A 22096-nucleotide genomic window follows, 5' to 3' on the forward strand; every position below is an offset into this window, starting at 1 on the left:
CTGAATTTACAGTTTGATATTGTTCAAACAACTGCCTGTGTGAGTTATTGTGATTTCTAGTCATTTTTGCTCTGTGTAGCTTTTTCATTTCCATGCAGAGCCCCTGGCAGCATTATCTTACCCAGACGGTGACCCCCTGTCATTTTTACAGGTATTCAAAGAGTATCATGTTTGAGGCTCCAGTACTCAGCTGGCATCAAATAATATGCAGCATAGACAGCTGCCTAGATACCATTCAGCCACCCCATATAAACAGTGCTATGAACCAGAACTCCGCTTTCCCAACCTTTTAGTCCTCAGTTGCCGCTTTAAAAAGGCCAGCCAGATTGCCATAGAATTACAGGTTCAAGCAATACAATGCCAAATCCAAATGCTCCTTATGTATATATTTACCAATAAAATGGTAAATACATATGTAACTAATTTACAAACAGGCTTCACTTTATCACTGATTCCCTACTAATAGTGTAATTTTCAAATCACTTATAGCTAGATCTGGTCTGCAGTCTGATTGATGTTTTGAAATGAACCCGTGAAGCAAATGAATCTGACCATGTATGACTATTTGACTGGTTTTTATACTAGGTGCAAGCCACAAATGGCAAATATATAAGAGGACTTGTCCTCTATCTTGAATAATATAAGCTATTAACAGAACGTGATATAGAAAATGTGGCAAGTATAGAGGAGAAAACTCAAGTAGGGAAACCATGAAGGCACTTTCACAGAATGAACACAAAATGGTACATTTCTGAACCAGTCATCGGGTTTAGGTCTAATTCAGCAAATCTCCTAGCAGAGCAATAATAGAGTCTGTAGTAGGGCAAAGTACCTGCCTTTGATCTCCCCCCAGTGCTTCCTAACATTTTACACATTTGAGAGGTTGCTTAAACTTTGAACTATACCACTGACAATCTAAGCTAATAATTACTTTTGGCAGACTGGTTGTTTTTAGCAGGTTTTTTAATTAAAAAAAATACCCCACAGTCATTTCATGGTTGAAATAGTTGCCATGCTGTTCCCATTGAGAGATTCTCCTTTTCCTTTCTTGTTGAAAGGAACCCCATGAATTTGTGTCCTTGTTCATTTACATCTCCCAGTTATATTTTGATCAAGAATTTTGTTGCTCGCATCAGTACTCAGATCCTTGTGTAATCAGAAGCCCAGTGTGTTTGGCAGGGAGTCAATGTGTCCCAGCAGTTGGCTGTAAAGCATGTTACTTCCCTCACCTTGGCTGCTGCAGACAGTGCTTATGCCTAAATAGCATTTAGAGATACAGAAGTGCCTTATAGGCAGGTATTAGTTCTGTTTCTTACAACTAATTGGATGGTATCTAATTAGGAATATGAATGCACCTCCTTTCAAAACGCATGGAATTCTTTATTTCGACTCATTTTGTGAGGCACTGTTCTGAACCAGATCTCTGGTTCAAGGGTAAGGGGAAGTGTGCCCTCTGTTATTAAAGCAAACCTCAGAAACACTTCAGGTGTCAAGCTCTCGCAACAAAGTCAATGAAACAGAAATGTCCAGATGGTGTATTGGACTATTTAACTTCTTCTGACTTTTCCTTGAGTTGCCAATGTTAAGCATATTCTAATGCAGATTAGGTAACAGCTGGCACCAGTATCTGGGAAACATGGGCACCTGCCTAGGACTAATTTGCTGTGATTCCTACTTTCCCATTCATTCTCCTTTGCACCAGCTAGCCCATCCGCAAGGAACCTGCAGCCCTCCATACGTTATTTGACCCCAACTTCCATTAGCCCCAGCCAGAAAGGACAATGGTCAGTGATGATGGGACTTGCAGTCCAACAACATTCAAAGATCCACGTGTTTCCCATCCCCGCTGTAAGCCCTTGAGTAGGGTGAATTAAAAATGGCAGAAATGAACAAGCTGCATAACAGCTGTCTTTTGGGTATGGGGGAAGAATGAAGAGTTTCTACAGAGGGGTGTTTTTAAAAATAAATACTAGCAGCATTACAAACCCCAGGAACTGTCCCTGGACAAGACCATTTACAGCCTGATAAAGCATTTTGTTCAAAATGGAAAGGCAAGGCATAAGTACTATTAATAAATAATGAAATGTATTATATGTTATGCATTATAATTATATTAATCTGTTGGTTGGTTGTTATTGTTTTACAAAAGAAGCCTCAGAGTGACTCACACAATAAGGAAGGGAATCCTGACACAATTCAAACAACTATAACTATAGGAAACTAACTGCAAATATTACTAGAAAAAACCTGCCATAATGTTAAGCCTATTTTCATGTGGCACAGAAAAACTAGATTTCGATAATCAAAGGACTAAACACCTCTGCTGCAATGTCCTGTTCCATAATAGTCTAGCAATAGTTTTCAGCTAGCCTGTCTAGGAGAGAATGAGGGAGCAAGAGAGCGAGCGAGAAAAGTGCAACTGTTCCTGTGCTATCAAGCACTAAGCTGTTATTTCAGGACTCTGATGGATGTCGAAAGCAGAGCTGCAACCAATTTTGCCTAAAGCAAAATTTGAGTAGAATTTGGAGGTTTGGTCTCTGATGGAATGTCCAAGGAATCTCAAGGGGAGCAAAAGAATAAAAATAAGAGTTTCAATAAAACTAGAGGATTTCTTGAGCGGAGAAAACTCTGCTCAGTGTTTACTAAAGTGTTCACTTCTTCCTACATCCTCTGCAAAAAGTCACCTCCATTCCCCCTGTCACATTCGCAACAGATCTTTTTCTGACCTCATCACACTGTACAAGCACAGCAAGAAGACAGGGACATATTTTAATGGTTATTTTACTGGGTATTACCAAGGTGAGTGCTTTAAATGGCAAGTGCATTTCATATATAATTTTAACATCCATACTAGCTGTAGCACCATTTACAACACTGTGAATGAGCTAATTTGGTATTTTCAGTTCATTTGCTAATTTAGATGTAAGCGCAATCCTGAACACCCCCATGTCTCACAGTCTCCATGCAGTAATCTGCTACCCGTATTTTAGAAGTATTTCCTACATAAAAGTCTCCATATTTTCATTATACCAAAGCACATGAAAATGCATGTTTGGGAAATAAAATTGATCTTCCTCTTCAGAAATAAGGAAGTAAACATCCCTTGAAACTTTTATCCTTTTATCCTGAGTATATTTATACTTTGTTCTTAGAAAAAATGAACATATTGATAATGTAGCAAAAGTGTTTGCTCTGCATAATTTGCACGTAATGTGTGTGAAGAATGTGAAAGAAGCTTGCCATTTAACACAATCTTATTCATTTTGGCAGGATGAGGAATCTATATTTCTTTAGGAATTTCATAAGCACAAAAGATGGGACATGCATTCTCTCAAACCCAAGAGCACGCAATCATTCACAGGCGGGTTCAGCAAAATGTCAGGAGAGCACACCTGTTTTCCAGGAAGGAATCTATGAGCCATGGAAGCAAGCAGAATAGCTGCTAAATCCCAACATCCAAGACTTGGTGGTGAAACAGAATAGAACAGAAATCTAGAATTACAAATTAGTTCATTGGTTTTGCCATCTTAAAATATACCATGATTTAGAAAGATTATTCTATGACCTGGAGGGCATTTGTAACATAAGGAGAGCATTCACAGCTATTCACTTTCAAGCCATGTCTGTCATGGAGTTGGAGGCTGAGAAACCAAAGTTGCTTCTGCTCTCATCAAATACCCTGCGTTCATGCAGTTCTAGTACAGAAATTAAATGTCTCTTTAATTTTAACCCCAGCCAAAGTTAGTGCCTTGCGTTGTCAATAGGGTTACTTTATGTTGTTACATCACCAGTCAGTACAGAACAAGACTCTTAATCTCAGGGTCATGGTTTTGAGCCCCACATTGGGCAAAAGATTCCTGCATTGCAGGGGGTTGAACTAGAGGATCCTCCTGGTTCCTTCCAATTCTATGATTCTATGATTCAAAATTAGCCTTCAATCAAGTAGCAATAATAGCTTTTTCAAATAGCTGCTAAATTTCAAAACAATTTCTGTATAGCTAATATGATACACTGCCAAAAAACTCTTCTTCATATGGTACACAAACATTCTATGAAATAACTCTTGCTTATTTTATTTTGCTAATGTATTTTATTATGTTTTATTTGTTCTATTATTTGACTTGGACAAAGAATACACATAAAGCATACATATTTGTGCCTACAAAGAGGACATCTGTGAGCAGTACAGATTCTTCCTAAGTAGGAGAAACCACACACTGCACACCTTCTCTCTCCAGTGGCTGGTTCTGAATGTTACAGCGCAGTTTCTCGAAACAAAATGCAAACTATTTTTTGAAAGAATTTGTCTTTCACACTTGCTTAGTCACTTGGCTTTAGCTCTCGTTCATATGAATGCTGCACAACAATGTGGCTGACTAATTTGTTTTAATTGGCAATGCATGAAAGAATGAAGACACTTACCCGAATCATCATAACCGAACATCTAATGTCATGAATTGTGTCATAGACCTTCTTGGAGATGTCAACAAACTGATTGTCATCAAACAGATGAATTGTATTCCTGCTTATCTTTTCCAATGCAGTGTTGACTTGACCGATAAACTCTGGAATCACTGTTAAATCAAATTAAAAAGAGAATTTTTAAGGCAATTGTAGAACGTCTTCTTAGCCATTATCTTTCAGTTTTGAGAAATCCCATGTATTTGTTTGTTTTTTAAAGAAAGCTTTTGGGGACAATAGTGGAAAGGAAAAAGAAAATGGAAGGCAGACACCTAGGTTAATAATAATGCAACGCATTACAATTCCATTTGCCCACCAGTAAAGGCTTTTAAAGGGGTGGGGATTAAGTGTTGATTCACATGATTGCTCCGTGCATCATACCCAGTGGAAATCTCCCAAAACTTGCTGTACTTCGGCTCCCAGCTCATGTTTTTATTAGTCCAGGGCACAGTAGAGAAAGGAAATGTTTAGACAGAAGGGAGAGAAAATGAATAAATGGTCGGTAACAATACAATAATCAGTTCCTGCATTTCCCATCTTGTTTATTTTCTTTCACTTACTCCCCCCCCCCCAAGTTGGGTCCACATGGAGAATTGTTTTGTTTGTGTCATATTTCCAAGGACTGGCTTTGTCTGGCAACCTCTCTTTGTCCTGCTCTGGAGGAAGGACACAAGAGCTCAGAATACTTTGCCAGGTTTGATGCCTGAGCTCAGTTTCAGGGACATTGCTCTATCAATTTAGTCTGAGGCACACGAGCACTAAGCGATCGTATAATAAGAACCAGGAACCAAAGTACACATCTATTATGAAGGAAAGGGTCAGAAATACAACTACATGTACATTTGATTATCTGATTATGCATATAAACTCTCTCTAACCAAGCTCTAACCTGCATTTTGCAACCTGCTTTTGTAGATACCTTATGAATGTACAAACTGCATGCATGCAAGGACCAGATAGACAATCAGATGAACATATGAAGATTACAAAAAGGACAGTGTGCACAATCCTGGCATTATCCTTCACATGTTCGCTTGGTCACCTGAAAAGGGCTAATGTGCACTGCCTTTCCTACTGTGTACCTCTTAAAAGCATGAAGGAGGCAAAATTCATCCCTCATCCTACTAAGTAATTTCCATGCTGACTAAAATAAAAGGGTGTGCACCATAACAAAATTAACTGCATTTTCCTCCAATGATTGATTTTGTATTCAAATAATTTACGATGGCTAAGCAATGCTATAAGTGCAATAGTCCACATTGCTAAGACGTTGGCACTGCTACCACTAGCTAAAGTTATAATGACCTTTTTATCCCATAGGGCTTCCCCATAGAAAGTCTCAGAATGGAGTCGTATCTTAAGACTTATTAAAAATAAAATGTAAAGAAACTTTCTGTGTAAAAGCTCAGCCGTGAGCTCTTTCTCTGAGTTTCAGTTCCATGAGTTTTAAGTACCCATGAGTTAGGAGGTGCTCTGCCAAAAGCATGGAAGGTTTTTAGCATGAATCGTGGGGCAATCTTTGATTTGTAAAAGGTCACATGAGCATCCATATCCAAAGCTGGTCCTAACAGAATAGCATTTGACCTTCTGGAGACCTCAATGGAAAGCACTTTAATGTTCTCTGTATGTCTTAAGAGAGATCTTACTAAAAGATTAGACAGGCTATTTAAGCTAGCGTAAGTTTAACTGTGCTTGCTATTATAATTATAACCGTCACTGTGGCTCTTCATTTTATTGTATCTTTTCCTGACGAGCTGGTGTATAGGCACTACAGCCCAGTAAAAAAAATTAACTTAAATGTATATATTGATTGAATGATACCACAGATCAGTTACCACCTATCCACTACAAAAACAATCCTGACATTATTAAGATACAAGGAGAAAAAGTACTGTTACTTTCCGTCAAAACTCAGTAAAGGAAATTGTCACTGCAAAGAAGCCTTTTTTCAACTCCTAAATGATATGCAAGTTCTTATGGTGGTTTTGAACAATTCACAAGCAGAAACAACTATTTGGTTAAGAAATCTGGTGTGTCAACATAAAAAAGTCAGCAGTCCTATCCACATCAACTAAATTGCATCATCTCTGCAGGATGTCTGAGAAAACATGTTTGGCTTTGGGCTGCAGGAATATGAACTGGGTATCAGTTCCTCCTCCCTTCTTTTCCTGCTTTGTCCCTTTATATCCAAGCCTCATTTACAAAAAAATTCTGGTGAAAGAGTGGGACTTCAGAGGTGCTTGTGCAACATGCGAACATTCCAACATCCCTAAAGCATCATCTCTTTTTTAAAGAGATTCAAGGAACATAAGGAACCTTGATACTAGGAACCTAAGGCCCAAGAGGCATACCATTCAAAAAATATTAAATACTGTATGCTACCAAGTATACGAAAGAGGAAAAAGATAAATGGATATAGTTCAATATTCCAGATATTAAACAGAATCTTTAACCCAGAATATATAAACTACTTAACTTGACAAGACATTTGCACCCTCAGATCTCAGATCACACCAGTTGGTCCTAATACATTTTAACGCTTGGCACATAAACTGATCATATATTAAGCATGCCAAGGAGCCCAAGGCAAATTTCCATTTCAAATACAGGTGAACTGAGTTTCTTATCTTAAGCTTTCACGTTCCGATTTTCAATACTATCTATAATTGAAGGAGTCACATGTTGAGTTTTGATTGTTGGCTTTGATTTGTTACATATTTTGAAAACCTATGCTTTCTGCATGCAGGCCAGGCAGATCAGACCCTAGTGCTTCTGTTGCCAGCCACATTGTTTGCAATGGGGAATTCAGATTGATTTAACTGTTCTGATTATGAAAATGGATTCCTATCAGAAGTACTCTAAGTCTGCTAACAGTGATAGACAAAGGGTAAACATTTTGTGCATGCACAAATTTTAGGAGCCAGCAAATTTTTCAATTGAGATGAAAGCACAAGTAACAGGACTGCTTGGGAATTGCTCTTCTTAGTATATTCTATTTTTTGCCACAGCCTACCCCACTGCCATTCTTTTAGGCAATGATTAGTTAAGAAGTTCCAGGACTCAAGCAACATAGAAATAACTTTAAAAGTCCTCCAAGGAAGTTTTTAATATTTAATGCTGTACTGTTTTTAACACTTGATTGGGAGCCGCCCAGAGTGGCTGGGGAAACTCAGCCAGATGGGCAGGGTATAAATAATAAATTATTATTATTATTGTTATTATTATTATAAACTGTATACCAGTTTACACTAGTGCATAGTCTACAATAAATTGAAGTGTTGGTAAATTCTTATTACTGCACAAACAACACTTTTGGAAATTAGACTTAAATGTGTCTCCAATTTCTAGTTGAGAAAAAAGTGTAACTCCAAATGTCAAAATCTTGGAAAGCACTGATGTATCTGCTATAGTATATAAATAATTCTAATAGACTAGATAAGATAACCTTCTAATGCTAAGAGAACGGAATTGGCCAAGGGGTGTGTGGGTGGGTGTACACACACACATACATAAATGTATTGGCCAAAATGTTTTAAGTGCCATTGGGTCATCATTCATAATATGCACAAATAATTCCAGGGCAAGTTATTAACAGTACAGCAAAATCCATAATGAGTAGTTGAGAAATGATCTGTTCAAATATAGATGAAAATGAAACAACAAAGGAGAGAAAAAGAATGATTGTATTAATGCAGTAGAAAACTATTTTGGCTCTTTAAAGAAGCTTGAACTGTATGACACAGGCAATCTCTGGATATCACAGAAATCTAAGCCTCTTTGCAATTAGTTTTTCCAATGCAGTACAGAAAAGGGAAAGATTAAGTTGTTTCTAAATTTTGTTACATGGTGGCATAGACATTCTGTAATGTTTCTGTAATTAAATGTCATTGGTTTCACATTTTGTACAATATCACGAGAGACAGTTCATAAGGACATCCATAAGTGGGGGGCTAACCAGATCTGCCACAACATGCTTTTTATATCTGCTCTACATCTTAGGCCTTGATTGTTCATATTTAATCATAAATTATATAATAGAAAGCTTGAAGGCTAAAGTCAGAAAGGCTGATTAAAATATGATTCCAGGCACAGTGGGAAGGAGGGTGCAGAACCTGCAATAACGTATTTCCGTTTTGGTAATTTTTTAAAAAATATTATTTTATTAATTTTCCAAAAACAACAAAAAATAAAAGCAACAATGCATATTCAAACATAGAAAAAAGTAGAGTTGACTTCCCCCTATTCCCTTCCCTGGTTCCATTGTTTATCATCATACCACATGTCCATTTTAAATTATAAAATCATTAAAATTACTTATTGTCCAGTCACAATGTCTTTACAAGCCTTTTTAATCCTTACGGTAATTTTTACGTAACAGGAAAATATCTGGTTAAATGCCACCTCAGCCACAAATTCATCCAGTGGCTTTAGCCAAGCCTCTGTTGTCTCAGCTGCACCACTCTCTACCTGCAAAATGGGGATAGCAACACTGACCTGTTTTATGAGGAGCTTTTGAACATTTATAATGTGCTACATATATGCTAAATATCCTGTGGGATTTGCAGGCCAATTCTAAACATGTTTGCTCTGCAGTCCCACCCTGCAATCATGTGTTTCTCGCATCTTGGCAAGTATGCCTAGGACTTTAGCCTTAATTTAAGCATCTTGTTAGAAAGTGTCAGCATCCTTCGGGGTTCGTGAAGCCGGCAGGCTAGCCCCCAGCTGGATCATGCCCTTCCAGCAGTGACGATCCCCCGATCTCTGGTGTGATGTAAATCAGCAACTCAGACTTCAAAGCCTGAGTACACTATATCAGCAGAGCATACTGTGCAAACAGAAGTGGCGTGAGGCTTGTGGAAGCATACTAACAAGCTACAGATTTATTAAGCATAAATCAGGACAAGGAAAACATGTCATCTCTCTTTCGTCTCATCAGAGAGTGTCAAAAGCAAAGGCTATACACAACAGAAATTCCCAGCAAACTGTGCTGGAACATAAGCAGACATGTGACATGCAACAGTTCCATGTCTGCAACTAAAGGTGGAATGGAAATTCCCAACAGAAAGCACCCCCACCCTAAGGAGTTGATTTACACAACTTCTGACACATTACCTGCAGCGGTGGATGGCACGGTGGGGCTGCAGCATTCACCTGATCTCTCTTGATTGTTATAGCAAACAAGGATGGAGAGGAGGAGAAAGAACACAGTGGTGATAGGGTCATTTTGGTGTAAAGACACTGGTAGGAGTGCTGCATTGGTTCCACTTTGCACCTTGCTGGAGATCAGGTGAGTGTCACGGTCACACCATGCAATCTGATGCAGTTTCTCTGGCCTTCATCCCACCTTACGTTCAGAGTAAGCAATGGACAGCAAGTAGACACCTCTCAGAGAGTTGTTATTTATTCCCTACTACAGAACTTCCAGGGCGGAATAAATTGCTTTGCCCAATTCCTCAGACTCAAAAAACACTCTCTCAATGCAATCCCTATCGCCTCCATGTCACAGGAGCTAACAGCTGCAGAATCGGGCAATAAACCTATAAACGCTTACTGGATTTTTGTAAAGTAAAAGTTCAGGTTATACAACATAAACAATAAAAAATGGCTTTAGAATCTATCAAGAACATCTCCTGAGGCTTAAAACTGAGATTGATTCAGCAAAAATTAATGTTTCAAGTATTATCTAATAAAGATAGATGCTGAAGGTGTAATGCTGGAAATGGCTCATTGAGACATGTGATTTAGAAGGGAATTCAAGGAGGTAAAGGTTCTCAGGAGCTACTAGCATTGATGGCTATGTTCTGCCTCCATAGTTGGGGGCAGTATTCTTCCAAATACCAGTTAACAGAAGTCACAGGAGAAGAAAGTGCTCTTACATTTGGGTCTGCTTGCGGGATTCCCATAGGCATCTAGATGGCTAGACTAGATGGGCCACCGACCTGATCCAGCAGCTGTTCTTATGTTCCAATGATATGGGTATGTCCAATGATACAAACAACAACTTCAGACCAAAATGAATGTCTCAATTTTGTACTGCTGAAACCCTTGATATTTGTAGACTATCGTGTACCTTTGAATTGCTACTTTCTGTTTAAGTGGAAGACAGGGAATTGTGGCCATCCTGCCCACGTAACGCTTTTGCCCACCCTAAAAAGAGAATGACAGGCTGAGGCCACACCCACCTGCATACGCTCTCCTCAGCGAGGAAGAGATGGTGCCCAAGTGTTCATGTTGCTGATGCTGCCTGTCTGAAAGAGAGTGGGCCATTTTAACCTCATGCTGACACTGTCTTCTTGAAGAGGAGAGACATGCCATTGTGACCTCAGGCTGATGCTGTCTGCCTGAAGACAACATTGGCCTCTGACTACACACTCCTGTACATTTGCAAAACAAATTTGTACCCAGGAGCACATAGGAATCAATTATTTTTTTACTCCCATCCTCTCATGTGCATGCTTTTCTTCCCAGGGGTTACCAAAGCTTTCTAGGACATGGGTGAATGCTGGCAAACCTGTGTGATGTTTGCCCGCTGTGCTATGCTCTCATACTACCTGCCAGTCATCTCTCAAATCAATGAGAGCCACTGAAGAGTGAGCAGTCAACCTGTGGGGATGAGAAAACATCAGAAAACCAGCTCAAGAAGGTCTGTTGTCATTCCTACAGGGAAGAGAGATCTGAAACTAAATGGACAATGGAAACTAATTTTTTTTAAAAAAAGACTAAACTGGAACTTTAATACCTCCTACAGATCCTAGTCCACATGATGTGTATTCCATATTGAATTTATATATAATGTGGCAGTTCATAATTGAGAAGAATACTTTTGCATAGCTTTGGATTACTTCATTTTAAAAAGGTATAATGGGAATTGTTTTTCAAAGGAAAAAATTGCATTAAGGTAAATGGAACTGAGAAGCTATGTTAAGAACATTTTTGCCTTTCATTATCTCAGCAGAATTAATCTGGAGGTCAGTAATAAAGGTAGGAAAATATTTAACCAGAATGGAGAAATGTTACAAATAACGATATTTCAGTATAAAGGCTATGAGCTAGATTTAGTCTGCACGTCTAGAACGAAGAGAATAATGTAGCTTTATTGAAAAGAACATTTACAGAATCTAGACTTAATAGCACAATCATATTTATTTTTTAGATGTGTATCCCACCCGTCCTCCCAAAGTATTCCAGGGCTATTCCTATCTACTCAGAAGCAGGTCCCTTTATGTCCAATGAGTCTTATTCTCCACTAAGCATGTATACAATTGTGCCCTAAATAACCATTACTATAGTAAACCTTTGGCATACCATCTATGCTTAGAGGTCTTACCCCTGCCTCAAGGATGGAGAACCTGTGATCCTGCAGGCATTGTTGGACTCCAACCTCCATCAGTCTCAGCCAGCATGGCCAATGATAAGGATGATGGGAATCAGAGTCCAGCAATATCTGGAGGGCTGCAGGTTCCCCAGATTCTGCCTTACATAATGTCATTACTGTATTGCATTGCCCCAAGAACAGGAAGAAAGACAAGGATGAAGCAGCTACAGTGAATGATTACCACAGCTTTCTTAAGGAATCAAACACCTATGGGGCAATGGATATAGTGTCACATTTTTTGGCAGTACCTACCCTGGCTTTGAGCCCCATAACTACTAGTATCTTGTCAAGCAGAAAGCACCTCCAGTCCTGAACAGCCAATCCTCCAGGTCAGCAAAATTAATACTGCCCAATGGGACTCTAAAACCACCCCAGGTGGCACATATTTCTGCAGCACACTAGGAAATGGAGAGAGATTTGTGGGCACTTTTAATTTCTCCCCGGGCACTCCTGTCATTCAGGGTTGGCAAGTCCAGGGTTCATCGTGGGACAAAGTCTGGACTGGAGTGACCAAGGAAACAGTAAAAGGACTTGTAGTAACATAGAAAGTTGCCTCACATGGAGGCAGACCATTAGTCCATCTACACCAAGATTGCAAACTGTCCAACATTTCTCCAGTGAAAATAGGGACGTCCTATTAAACAAAATAAATAAATAAATAAAGCCCCACCCATCTGACTGGGTTGCTCCAGCTACTCTGGGCAGCTTCCAACACATATAAAAACATAAAACATTAAACATTTAAATCTTCCCTATACAGGGTAACCACCAGATGTCTTCTAAAGGTTGCACAGTTTCTTATCTCCTTGGCTTGGGGGTCATAACTACATGCCCTCCAACATTTCTCCAATGAAAATAGGGACACCCTAAGGAAAATTCCAGGATCAAATCAGAAACTGAGACAGCTTCTGTTAATCTGGGACTGTCCCTGAAAAATAGGGACACTTGGGGACCAGTTTGCCCCAGCAGGCCACATCTTCTCCCTAGAATCATAGAATCATAGAGTTGGAAGAGACCACAAGGGCCATCGAGTCCAACCCCCTGCCAAGCAGGAAACACCACCAGAGCACTCCTGACATATGGTTGTCAAGCCTCTGCTTAAAGACCTCCAAAGAAGGAGACTCCACCACACTCCTTGGCAGCAAATTCCACTGTCGAACAGCTCTTACTGTCAGGAAGTTCTTCCTAATGTTTAGGTGGAATCTTCTTTCTTGTAGTTTGGATCCATTGCTCCGTGTCCGCTTCTCTGGAGCAGCAGAAAACAACCTTTCTCCCTCCTCTATGTGACATCCTTTTATATATTTGAACATGGCTATCATATCACCCCTTAACCTCCTCTTCTCCAGGCTAAACATGCCCAGCTCCCTTAGCCGTTCCTCATAAGGCATCGTTTCCAGGCCTTTGACCATTTTGGTTGCCCTCCTCTGGACACGTTCCAGTTTGTCAGTGTCCTTCTTGAACTGTGGTGCCCAGAACTGGACACAGTACTCCAGGTGAGGTCTGACCAGAGCAGAATACAGTGGCACTATTACTTCCCTTGATCTAGATGCTATACTCCTATTGATGCAGCCCAGAATTGCATTGGCTTTTTTAGCTGCCGCGTCACACTGTTGGCTCATGTCTAGTTTGTGGTCAACCAAGACTCCTAGATCCTTTTCACATGTACTGCTCTCATGCCAGGTGTCATCCATCTTGTATTTGTGCCTCTCATTTTTTTTGCCCAAGTGCAATACTTTACATTTCTCCCTGTTAAAATTCATCTTGTTTGTTTTGGCCCAGTTCTCTAATCTGTCAAGGTTGTTTTGAAGTGTGATCCTGTCCTCTGGGGTGTTAGCCACCCCTCCCAGTTTGGTGTCATCTGCAAATTTGATCAGGATGCCCTTGAGTCCATCATCCAAGTCATTGATAAAGATGTTGAATAAGACTGGGCCCAAGACAGAACCCTGTGGCACCCCACTAGTCACTCTTCTCCAGGATGAAGAGGAACCATTGATGAGCACCCTTTGAGTTCGGTCAGTCAGCCAGTTACAAATCCACTGAGTGGTAGCATAGTCAAGACCGCATTTTACCAGCTTCTTTACAAGAATATCATGGGGCACCTTGTCAAATGCCTTGCTGAAATCAAGGTAGGCTACATCCACTGCATTCCCTTCATCTACCAGGCTTGTAATTCTGTCAAAAAACGAGATCAGGTTAGTCTGACATGACTTATTTTTCAGAAATCCATGCTGACTATTGGTGATCACAGCATTCCTTTCTAGGTGCTCACAGACTGTTTGCTTAATGATCTGCTCCAGAATCTTCCCTGGTATTGATGTCAGACTGACTGGGCGGTAATTATTTGGGTCCTCTCTTTTCCCCTTTTTGAAAATAGGGACAACATCTGCCCTCCTCCAGTCTGCCGGGACTTCGCCTGTTCTCCAGGAATTCTCAAAGATGACTGCCAGTGGTTCTGAGATCACATCTGCCAGTTCTTTTAATACTCTTGGATGCAGTTCATCTGGCCCTGGAGACTTGAATACATCTAAACTAGCCAAGTATTCTTGTACTATCTCCTTAGTTATTCTGGGCTGTGTTTCCTCTGCTGAATCATTTGCTCCAAATTCTTCAGGTCGGGCATTGTTTTCTTTATCGGAGAAGACTGAGGCAAAGAAGGCATTGAGGAGATCAGCCCTTTCTGTGTCCCCTGTTTGCATTTCACCATCTTCTCCTCTGAGTGACCCCACTGTTTCTTTGTTCTTCCTTTTGCTACGAACATACCCATAAAAGCCTTTTTTGTTGCTTTTAACCTCTCTAGCAAGCCTGAGTTCATTCTGTGCTTTAGCTTTTCTGACTTTGTGTCTACACGTGCTGGCTATTTGTTTGAATTCCTCTTTGGTGGTTTCCCCCCTTTTCCATTTTTTGTACACATCCTTTTTTAATCTTAACTCAGTTAAAAGTTCTTTAGATAGCCACCCTGGCTTCTTTAGGCACCTTCCATGTTTCCGTCTCATTGGTATTGCCTGAAGTTGTGCTTTTACTATCTCCCTCTTAACAAACTCCCAGCCATCATGAACTCCCTTTCCTTTTAGTATTACTGTCCATGGGATCTCACCCAGCACTTCCCTAAGTTTTATGAAGTCGGCTTTCTTAAAGTCAAGAAATTGAGTCCTAGTATGCTTGGTTGCTCCTTTCCGCTGTATAGTAAACTTCAGAAGAGCATGATCACTTGCGCCTAATGATCCTTCCACTTCTACCCCACTAACCAGGTCATCAACATTGGTTAGGACCAGATCTAAAATGGCTGTTCCTCTTGTTGCTTCTCCCACTTTCTGGACAATGAAGTTGTCTGCAAGGCCAGTGAGGAATCTGTTTGACCTTATGGTCTTGGCTGAGTTTGACATCCAACAAATATCTGGGTAATTGAAGTCCCCCATTACTACTATCCCCTTCCTTTTGCATGCTTGGCCATCTGTTCCAGGAAGGCATCATCTATGTCCTCCGTTTGGCTTGGGGATCTATAGTAAATTCCCACAATGAGGTCACTGTTATTCTTCTCTCCCTTAATTTTGACCCAAATGCTCTCACTTTGGCTTTGAGGTTCTGAATCTTGGATCTCTTCACAGGTATACACATCCCTGACATATAACGCCACTCCTCCTCCTTTCTTGTCTGGTCTGTTTCTCTGAAATAGATTGTATCCCTCCATTATTACATTCCAATCGTGGGACTTATCCCACCAGGTTTCAGTGATGCCTATTATGTCATATTTAGTTTGCTGTACCAAGAGCTCAAGCTGATCTTGTTTATTTCCCATGCTTTGCGCATTAGTGTACACACATTGAAGTCCATTAATCACTCCCCCGTGTCTCTTATTTAAGGATTTTTTCCTCCCACCACTAGGTCTGCGTGCTGTTTCCTCCATTCGGTCTATGACATTTGGATGATCATCTTCATCAATTGATAGACTCCTACCTTCAGGAGCACTGTCTCCCTCCCCCACATTAGTCAGTTTAAAGCCCTCCTGATGAGGTTTCTGAGATTTTTGGCAAAAACATTCCTCCCAACCGTTGTGAGGTGCAGCCCATCGCTTGCCAGAAGTCCATCTTCAAGAAACTGCAGTCCGTGATCGAAGAATCTAAACCGTTTCTGTTTACACCCTTTGCGAAGCCAGTTGTTCACTTCCACTATTTTTCCCTCTCTCCCTGGGCCACGTCGTTCAACTGGGAGGACACTCCTGCAGATCAACCTTGACAGATGGGCAGAGCCACCCACTTGGTGTCATGTGACTGGTAAGTGTGTGGTTCCACCCAACTGTCTAAGCTGGGCTGCAGGAGGGGAGGGGTCTGCTTCAGCAGTGCACCCCCTGCAGGGAACATGCGGGCAAAGCAGCATCCAGCACAATTGAACTCAGAGTGGAAAGTGCAATCCTGCTGGCTGCAAGGGTCTGTTTTGCCAGCTTGTTCTCTGGCAGCGATAGGACTGGCAGCATAGCACCCAGCAGAATTGAACCACACCACCAATTATCAGCTGACATCACCCAGTAACATCAGCTGGTGGTCAGGTGGCTGTGGTTTGGCCCTGCAGCCCTGGTCTATACTGGATGGAAGCAAGCTTCCTATGGTTTCAAAGAGAACAGCCCTACCTGAAGATGCCAGCGACATGAGTGCTCTTTGTATATGGGTTGAGCCACCTCAGCATGATTGGACCTCACACTGCAGGGGTGAATCTGTAAATGATCTATGGAATTGGCCCTGTCCATGTTGTTACCCGATTGAAATGTGGATTAGTTTCACACCACCATGACGTACCGTAATCATGACTTTTCTAACTTTACAGCAGTGTGAATGGATTCAGTATTGATTGTGTATTTTGACCGGCTTCTCAGCATTAATCTACATCCATGTGAATCCAGTCAAGGAACAGTGCTTCTGTGCAAGCACTGGAAAACACATGCTTTAAAAACATTCCTTATTTTATCATAAAAAGGAAGCCATATATGTTATCCCCATAGGATTAAAAAAAAACACCTGCTTGTTCTGTTTACAGAAGCTGAGATATTTTGCCAATTTCCATTTGCTTACATGTTTGTCTTTATGAAGCTCATAAAATAACAATGGGAATTGAATTCAATAGCAAAAAAAAAAAGCCCAGTATTCATTTCTACTTGAATGACAGTGAGTGGATTTTTTAGCTCTTGCCTGGAGCATGCCTTTTGCAAATGCAAAACAAAGCAGTTTCCTAATAAGGTTTCCTCACTGAAGCTGAACTTCCTTTGCCCAAACGTGGAGGCTGCACTTCAGACACATCCATCAATGGAAATGTGCTCTCCTAAGCAATGACCAGACAGCACACTGGAGCAAGTACCTTAAAAGAGAAGACAGCTTTTTGTTTTGTTGCGTAGTTGCTCCTAAAGTGGCATCACACTTGGTAAGAAATATGCATAGTGATAAAATGTATTTTCGCTGATCAAACAAATCCCAGAGTCCACACCTTATTAAAAACAGATTGTTGCTTATGAACTCATAGAAAAGGAGGGGTAGATGAATATAAAAAACACCCCCACAGCAACAGTATTCATTGAGTCAGAGATTTGAATATAAATAGCCACTTACGGGGAATCAGGGTGTGAAACTACAAAGCAATAATGTTTGTACGCTGAGGATTTATTTTTTATTTCTGGGAACAGTATTTCTTGCTCTCTACTGGAAACAAAGGTTACCAACTCTCCCTTCCCAGGAGAGGGATATCAAAAGCTCCACTGAAAGGAGAAGTTTATTCACACTTAACTTTCCCCACTGCTACCGTTCACTCAGCTGTTGTGGGATGCAGTATTCCACCTCTGGTGCTGATTTGCCACAAAGATGGCATGAGTGACAAGCACAATCTATCCAGTGTTTCTCAATGGCCAACAGAAAAAGAAAAAAACCCACACATTTTGGCCTGCTGGTACAAATTCACACTAAGACAAGGATCCTAGCTGCAATTGGGAGACAAACTGTAGCTGGAAAGAGTTCTTTTTTACCCCCTCTCCCAAAGAATCCACATATATGCTTTATATAGTATTTTCTATGTTCTGAAATAGATGAAATAATTTCCACAAGCCAATTTAGAAAAGATGTGCCAGGCCCAACACATCCAAAGCTTTCATTGACTTTTTTGCACCTGTATCACATGATAACACAGCAAAGTTGCATTTGGCAAAATAAATAAATAAATAAAGATTCCCGCTATTGGTTCTAGCTAATAAGTTCTCAGACAGCTCAAATGTTTTAAGTATCTTGTTATTTTGTGGGATGAACATTAACATAATCCTTTAAGTAGTATAAGATGCTGTAATGAAGTGTTTCACTAAAGTGCTCCGTTGTTGCGTATACTGAACCTATACCTGGTGACGATACTGAATGGCAGAGGACAATTTATAACCTACATTTTAAATCATGTCTTGAATTTTTGAGTTCATTCCCCAATTTATATTCAGTGTGTTGTGCACAGATAATCCATTGTTATTAATGGATTTTATTATCCCGATGCAGCTTGCAAACAGAATGAAATCCCTGGCTTAGAACTCCAGGTAGAATTTCAAGGGTTCTATATTTGTCTTTTGAAAGAAGTCTGAAATACAAGAAATATATGAATTGATCTAAGAATATAAGGACATAGAAAGAGCCCTGCTGTATCAGACCAAAGACCCACCTAATCCAGCTGCCTATTCTCACAGTGGCCAACCAGATGCTTATGAGAAGCTCATAGGAAAGACATCAGCATGACAGAACTTTCTCCACTTGCACTCCCCATCAGCAGGTATTCAGGGGCCCTCTGTGTTTGATACTGGAGGTAGTAAACAGCCATCACATTTAGTAGCCATGAAGACTCTTATACTCCATGAATTTGTCTAACCCACTTTTAAAACCATCCAAGTTGGTGGTCATCAACTCCATCTTGTGGCAGCAAATTCCATACCTTAACTAAGCACTGTGTGAAGAAGTAACTTCTTTTATCTAGCACGGGTAGTCTGTTGCTTCTGCTCTGCAATTCATGGATTGAATTCCAGGGCTCATGTTTTCTGATGGAAGGGGAGCTAGTTGTGACAGAGGGAGATTTTCTATCAGAGGAAGGTTACTGAAGGGGAGCCTTGAGATATAACTCCTTGCTTGTAATCATCAAGAGCAAGAAGATAGAGGATTCCTATGCTCCCTCAAAGAGAGGGGGGGGGGGAATGTTCCATGTCCATGGTTTCCCCTTTCCATAGGCTTTTCTTTCTTACTTTCTCTTTCTCTCTCTTTCATTTTCTTTTGCTTACAGTTTTTGGACTTGTAAATCAAGTCTTGAAAACCTATTGATATTTTGTTTGCAAAGCTCAATATGCCATGTTGTTCCGTCTCCTTTGTAGTTTGGGGTTTAGACAATTAATTGTTCAGCTTGGGGTTAAGGCAAATAATTTGTTCAGTTTGCTGCATCTTTGATGAGATGTTAACTCCACATCCATATGCTAGAGGTGAGCGGCCTCTATAAAATCTGCAATTATTAGGGCAGAAGTGTACATTATTGCAGACATGGGGCTGTGGCTGAAACTGACATTTCACATGTCACATTCCTCTGCCTGTCCCCATTAAATGTAGTTTCACATCCCATGGTATGACACATCACTGTGCTTTTCCTTGTATGTGACAGCCCATGTAGTTGAGTGGCAACAGGGAAATGCAGAACTTGACAACATTACATCATGAGCTATGAAACTACACATTATGGGGTGGGAAGAGAATACAATAGATACATTTCCCCTCCAAACACAGTCCCGTGTCTGTTGCAATATGCAGTTCAGCCTTTAGGCTATATGCAATCCTACCAAAGGGACTCCTCTCATAAGGTGCCATTTGTGTTTATTCACAAATGGCATTTTCTCTCTGACCAAGCCCTGTGACCTGCAGTTCACCAGTCACATAATGCTCTCTCTGAAATGTCTGTACTATGGCAAATTATCCTCCTCAATATTCTGTATTTTTTGATTACATCCCCTTGCTGAGCCCCATGATCTGCACTTTTTTCTAATTTAATGGAGATACATTTTGGCAGTTGAAAGCTGTAACTTGAGCTATTTATAGCCTTTAATGCTGAGTGAGATCTTGGAAATGACACCAATGTCCAAACAAGCTCAATATTTAAATGCAGAGGTGGGATTTCCCAAGCCAAATAAGTACCGCTCAGACATGATGCTTATTTTTTGTCCAAGACAAGTGTCCAATTGTATCACTATGACAAAATTATATTTACCACCAGACACAGGTGAAGCTGTGTACAGTTTCACTGATTTATTTCACAATAAACATTAAAACTGTAGCCCACACATGCATAACCCAGGTCAGATAATCGATGATGACATTTATTGACTGTTTAGTGGAAGAAAGGACAGGACAGGTAAATCCAGTGATTTGCTCCCAATGTCCCTTCCAGCAGCTTATCAAACAGACAAGTGTATTTCTATCACATTTCAATTTAGCATAAGTTTTTATATCCTATTTCTGCATTAATTTGCAATTTTTAGAAAATCTGTCTAAATTCATAAATACACATAGTTCAATCTATTTTCTCCCAATTCTAAATATGCAGTGCTACATGCATTTTTGTACACATTGTGAGCAAAGATCAGCACTACAAAGCTTGAAGAAGTGTGAAATCTGAAGGGTAACAGTGTTCTAAGCTGCACATTTGTATGGGAGAGGTGGAGCAGGTCAGTTTGTATCAGAATTCCTCAAGCATCCCTTGTGCTATCACTGATTTTCTGATTGAAGCTTTATGTACAAAGCTCCACACATAGATCAGGAAAGGAACCACATATGCAGCATCCATTTGCATGTGCAATTCCACATCTACCTAGGGATGCCCAGGTGGAATGAAGCCTACTTCAACTGGCACATGTCCACCAGTAGAACTGGGGCATCTGTATTTATTGCTTAACACTTCCATGCATGTTCTATTATAATTTCCTGGGAAATGCATATGCCACATCTACAATGTTTAATTAGATCACATTTTCAAAGGCAGCATGTTCAAAGGGTAATCCAGTTCTAAATATTCTACTTTTGATTCAAGTTAAACTGTATTGGAATTCAAGTCAGACTTGGGAGGCTTTAGTTTATATTTAATACACATTTTCAGTTTGACAACTTTTATATCACTTAATGATACACATGTAAAAAAAGAAGAAAGCCCAAGTCAATATAGGAAACATGCAGCATTATTTGGATCAGAAAGCATAATTGCTCAATAAAGCTAAAAATAAAAGCCAAGTAAGAGCATTGAGATTTTGGCTGCAGTGCTGCACACATTCAGCTGCTTTAATACCCAGTGAAGTTAGCGGAATTTACGCAGCCTGATTGTACACAGGGCTGCAGCCCTTTCCAATTAAATTTAGCCAATATGAAGCAAAGGCCAGTTAACCAAGAAAACCCAATCACAGGCAACTGGTGTTTTGTAACAGTGTATCCAAAAAGGGCAAATAGTTTGGTTTGGTGTTTTTTTAAAAGAAGATTAAAGAGAATGTGGCACAGAGAGAGAGAGAGAGAGCACACGCGCTAAAGATCAGACAGCTTTCCAGCATTTGCATCTGGCTCAATTAAAATTCCTGGCAATTCAGAACATGGTGACAGTTCACTGTGAGCAGTAGCCATGGCCCCACCTGCAAGGAAATGCAAAGTACCAACAGCCAGTCTAAAACCAGGAGAGAAAATAAACATATTCTTTTTATTTTGTGTATGGTGAGAGTGCCAGTACCTCTCTGTGTAAATGCTCTATTGGAAATGAACAGAGATAGGTTTTGTACAGGTGTTCGATATGATCTGACTAATCCATCCCTGGCTGTTGACTTTCTACTGTGCTTCCAGGCAGTGAGAAGTATTGCCCATTCATATGCTGAGCTTAGAGCTTTCTATCTTCCCCATAGCGAAGGACCATGGTTCAAGCTTTGCATTCTTAAAGTCTCAGGTATCCCTTGGTATCTCCAGCGGAAAAAGAGGTAGAAGTCTTCCTGAGACCTTGAAGGAGGCTACCATTCAAGAGTAGAATATACCCGTTCTAGATAAACGAATACACCCCCCCCCCAATTGCACACCATGAGTACACAACGGCGTACAGTGGTACCTTGGGTTACATACGCTTCAGGTTACAGACACTTCAGGTTACAGATTCTGCTAACCCAGAAATAGTACCTCAGGTTAATAACTTTGCTTCAAGATAAGAACAGAAATCACGCTGCAGCGGCAGCGGGAGGCCCCATTAGCT

General features: G+C 40.3%; 1 protein-coding gene across 7 annotated transcripts in view; it reads right to left on the reverse strand.

Annotated features, from left to right (window-relative positions):
• Positions 1-22096, reverse strand: part of CTNNA3 (catenin alpha 3) — a 577974-nt gene that overhangs the window by 83209 nt on the left and 472669 nt on the right. For all 7 annotated transcript variants that reach the window (XM_053388388.1, XM_053388387.1, XM_053388385.1 and 4 more), the window contains one exon: positions 4423-4574. In XM_053388388.1, coding sequence (XP_053244363.1) covers positions 4423-4574 — 152 coding nt within the window. The remainder of the gene's footprint in view (positions 1-4422; positions 4575-22096) is intronic.

This window comes from Podarcis raffonei, chromosome 5, assembly GCF_027172205.1.
Source record: "Podarcis raffonei isolate rPodRaf1 chromosome 5, rPodRaf1.pri, whole genome shotgun sequence".
NCBI classification, from domain to species: Eukaryota; Metazoa; Chordata; class Lepidosauria; order Squamata; family Lacertidae; genus Podarcis; species Podarcis raffonei.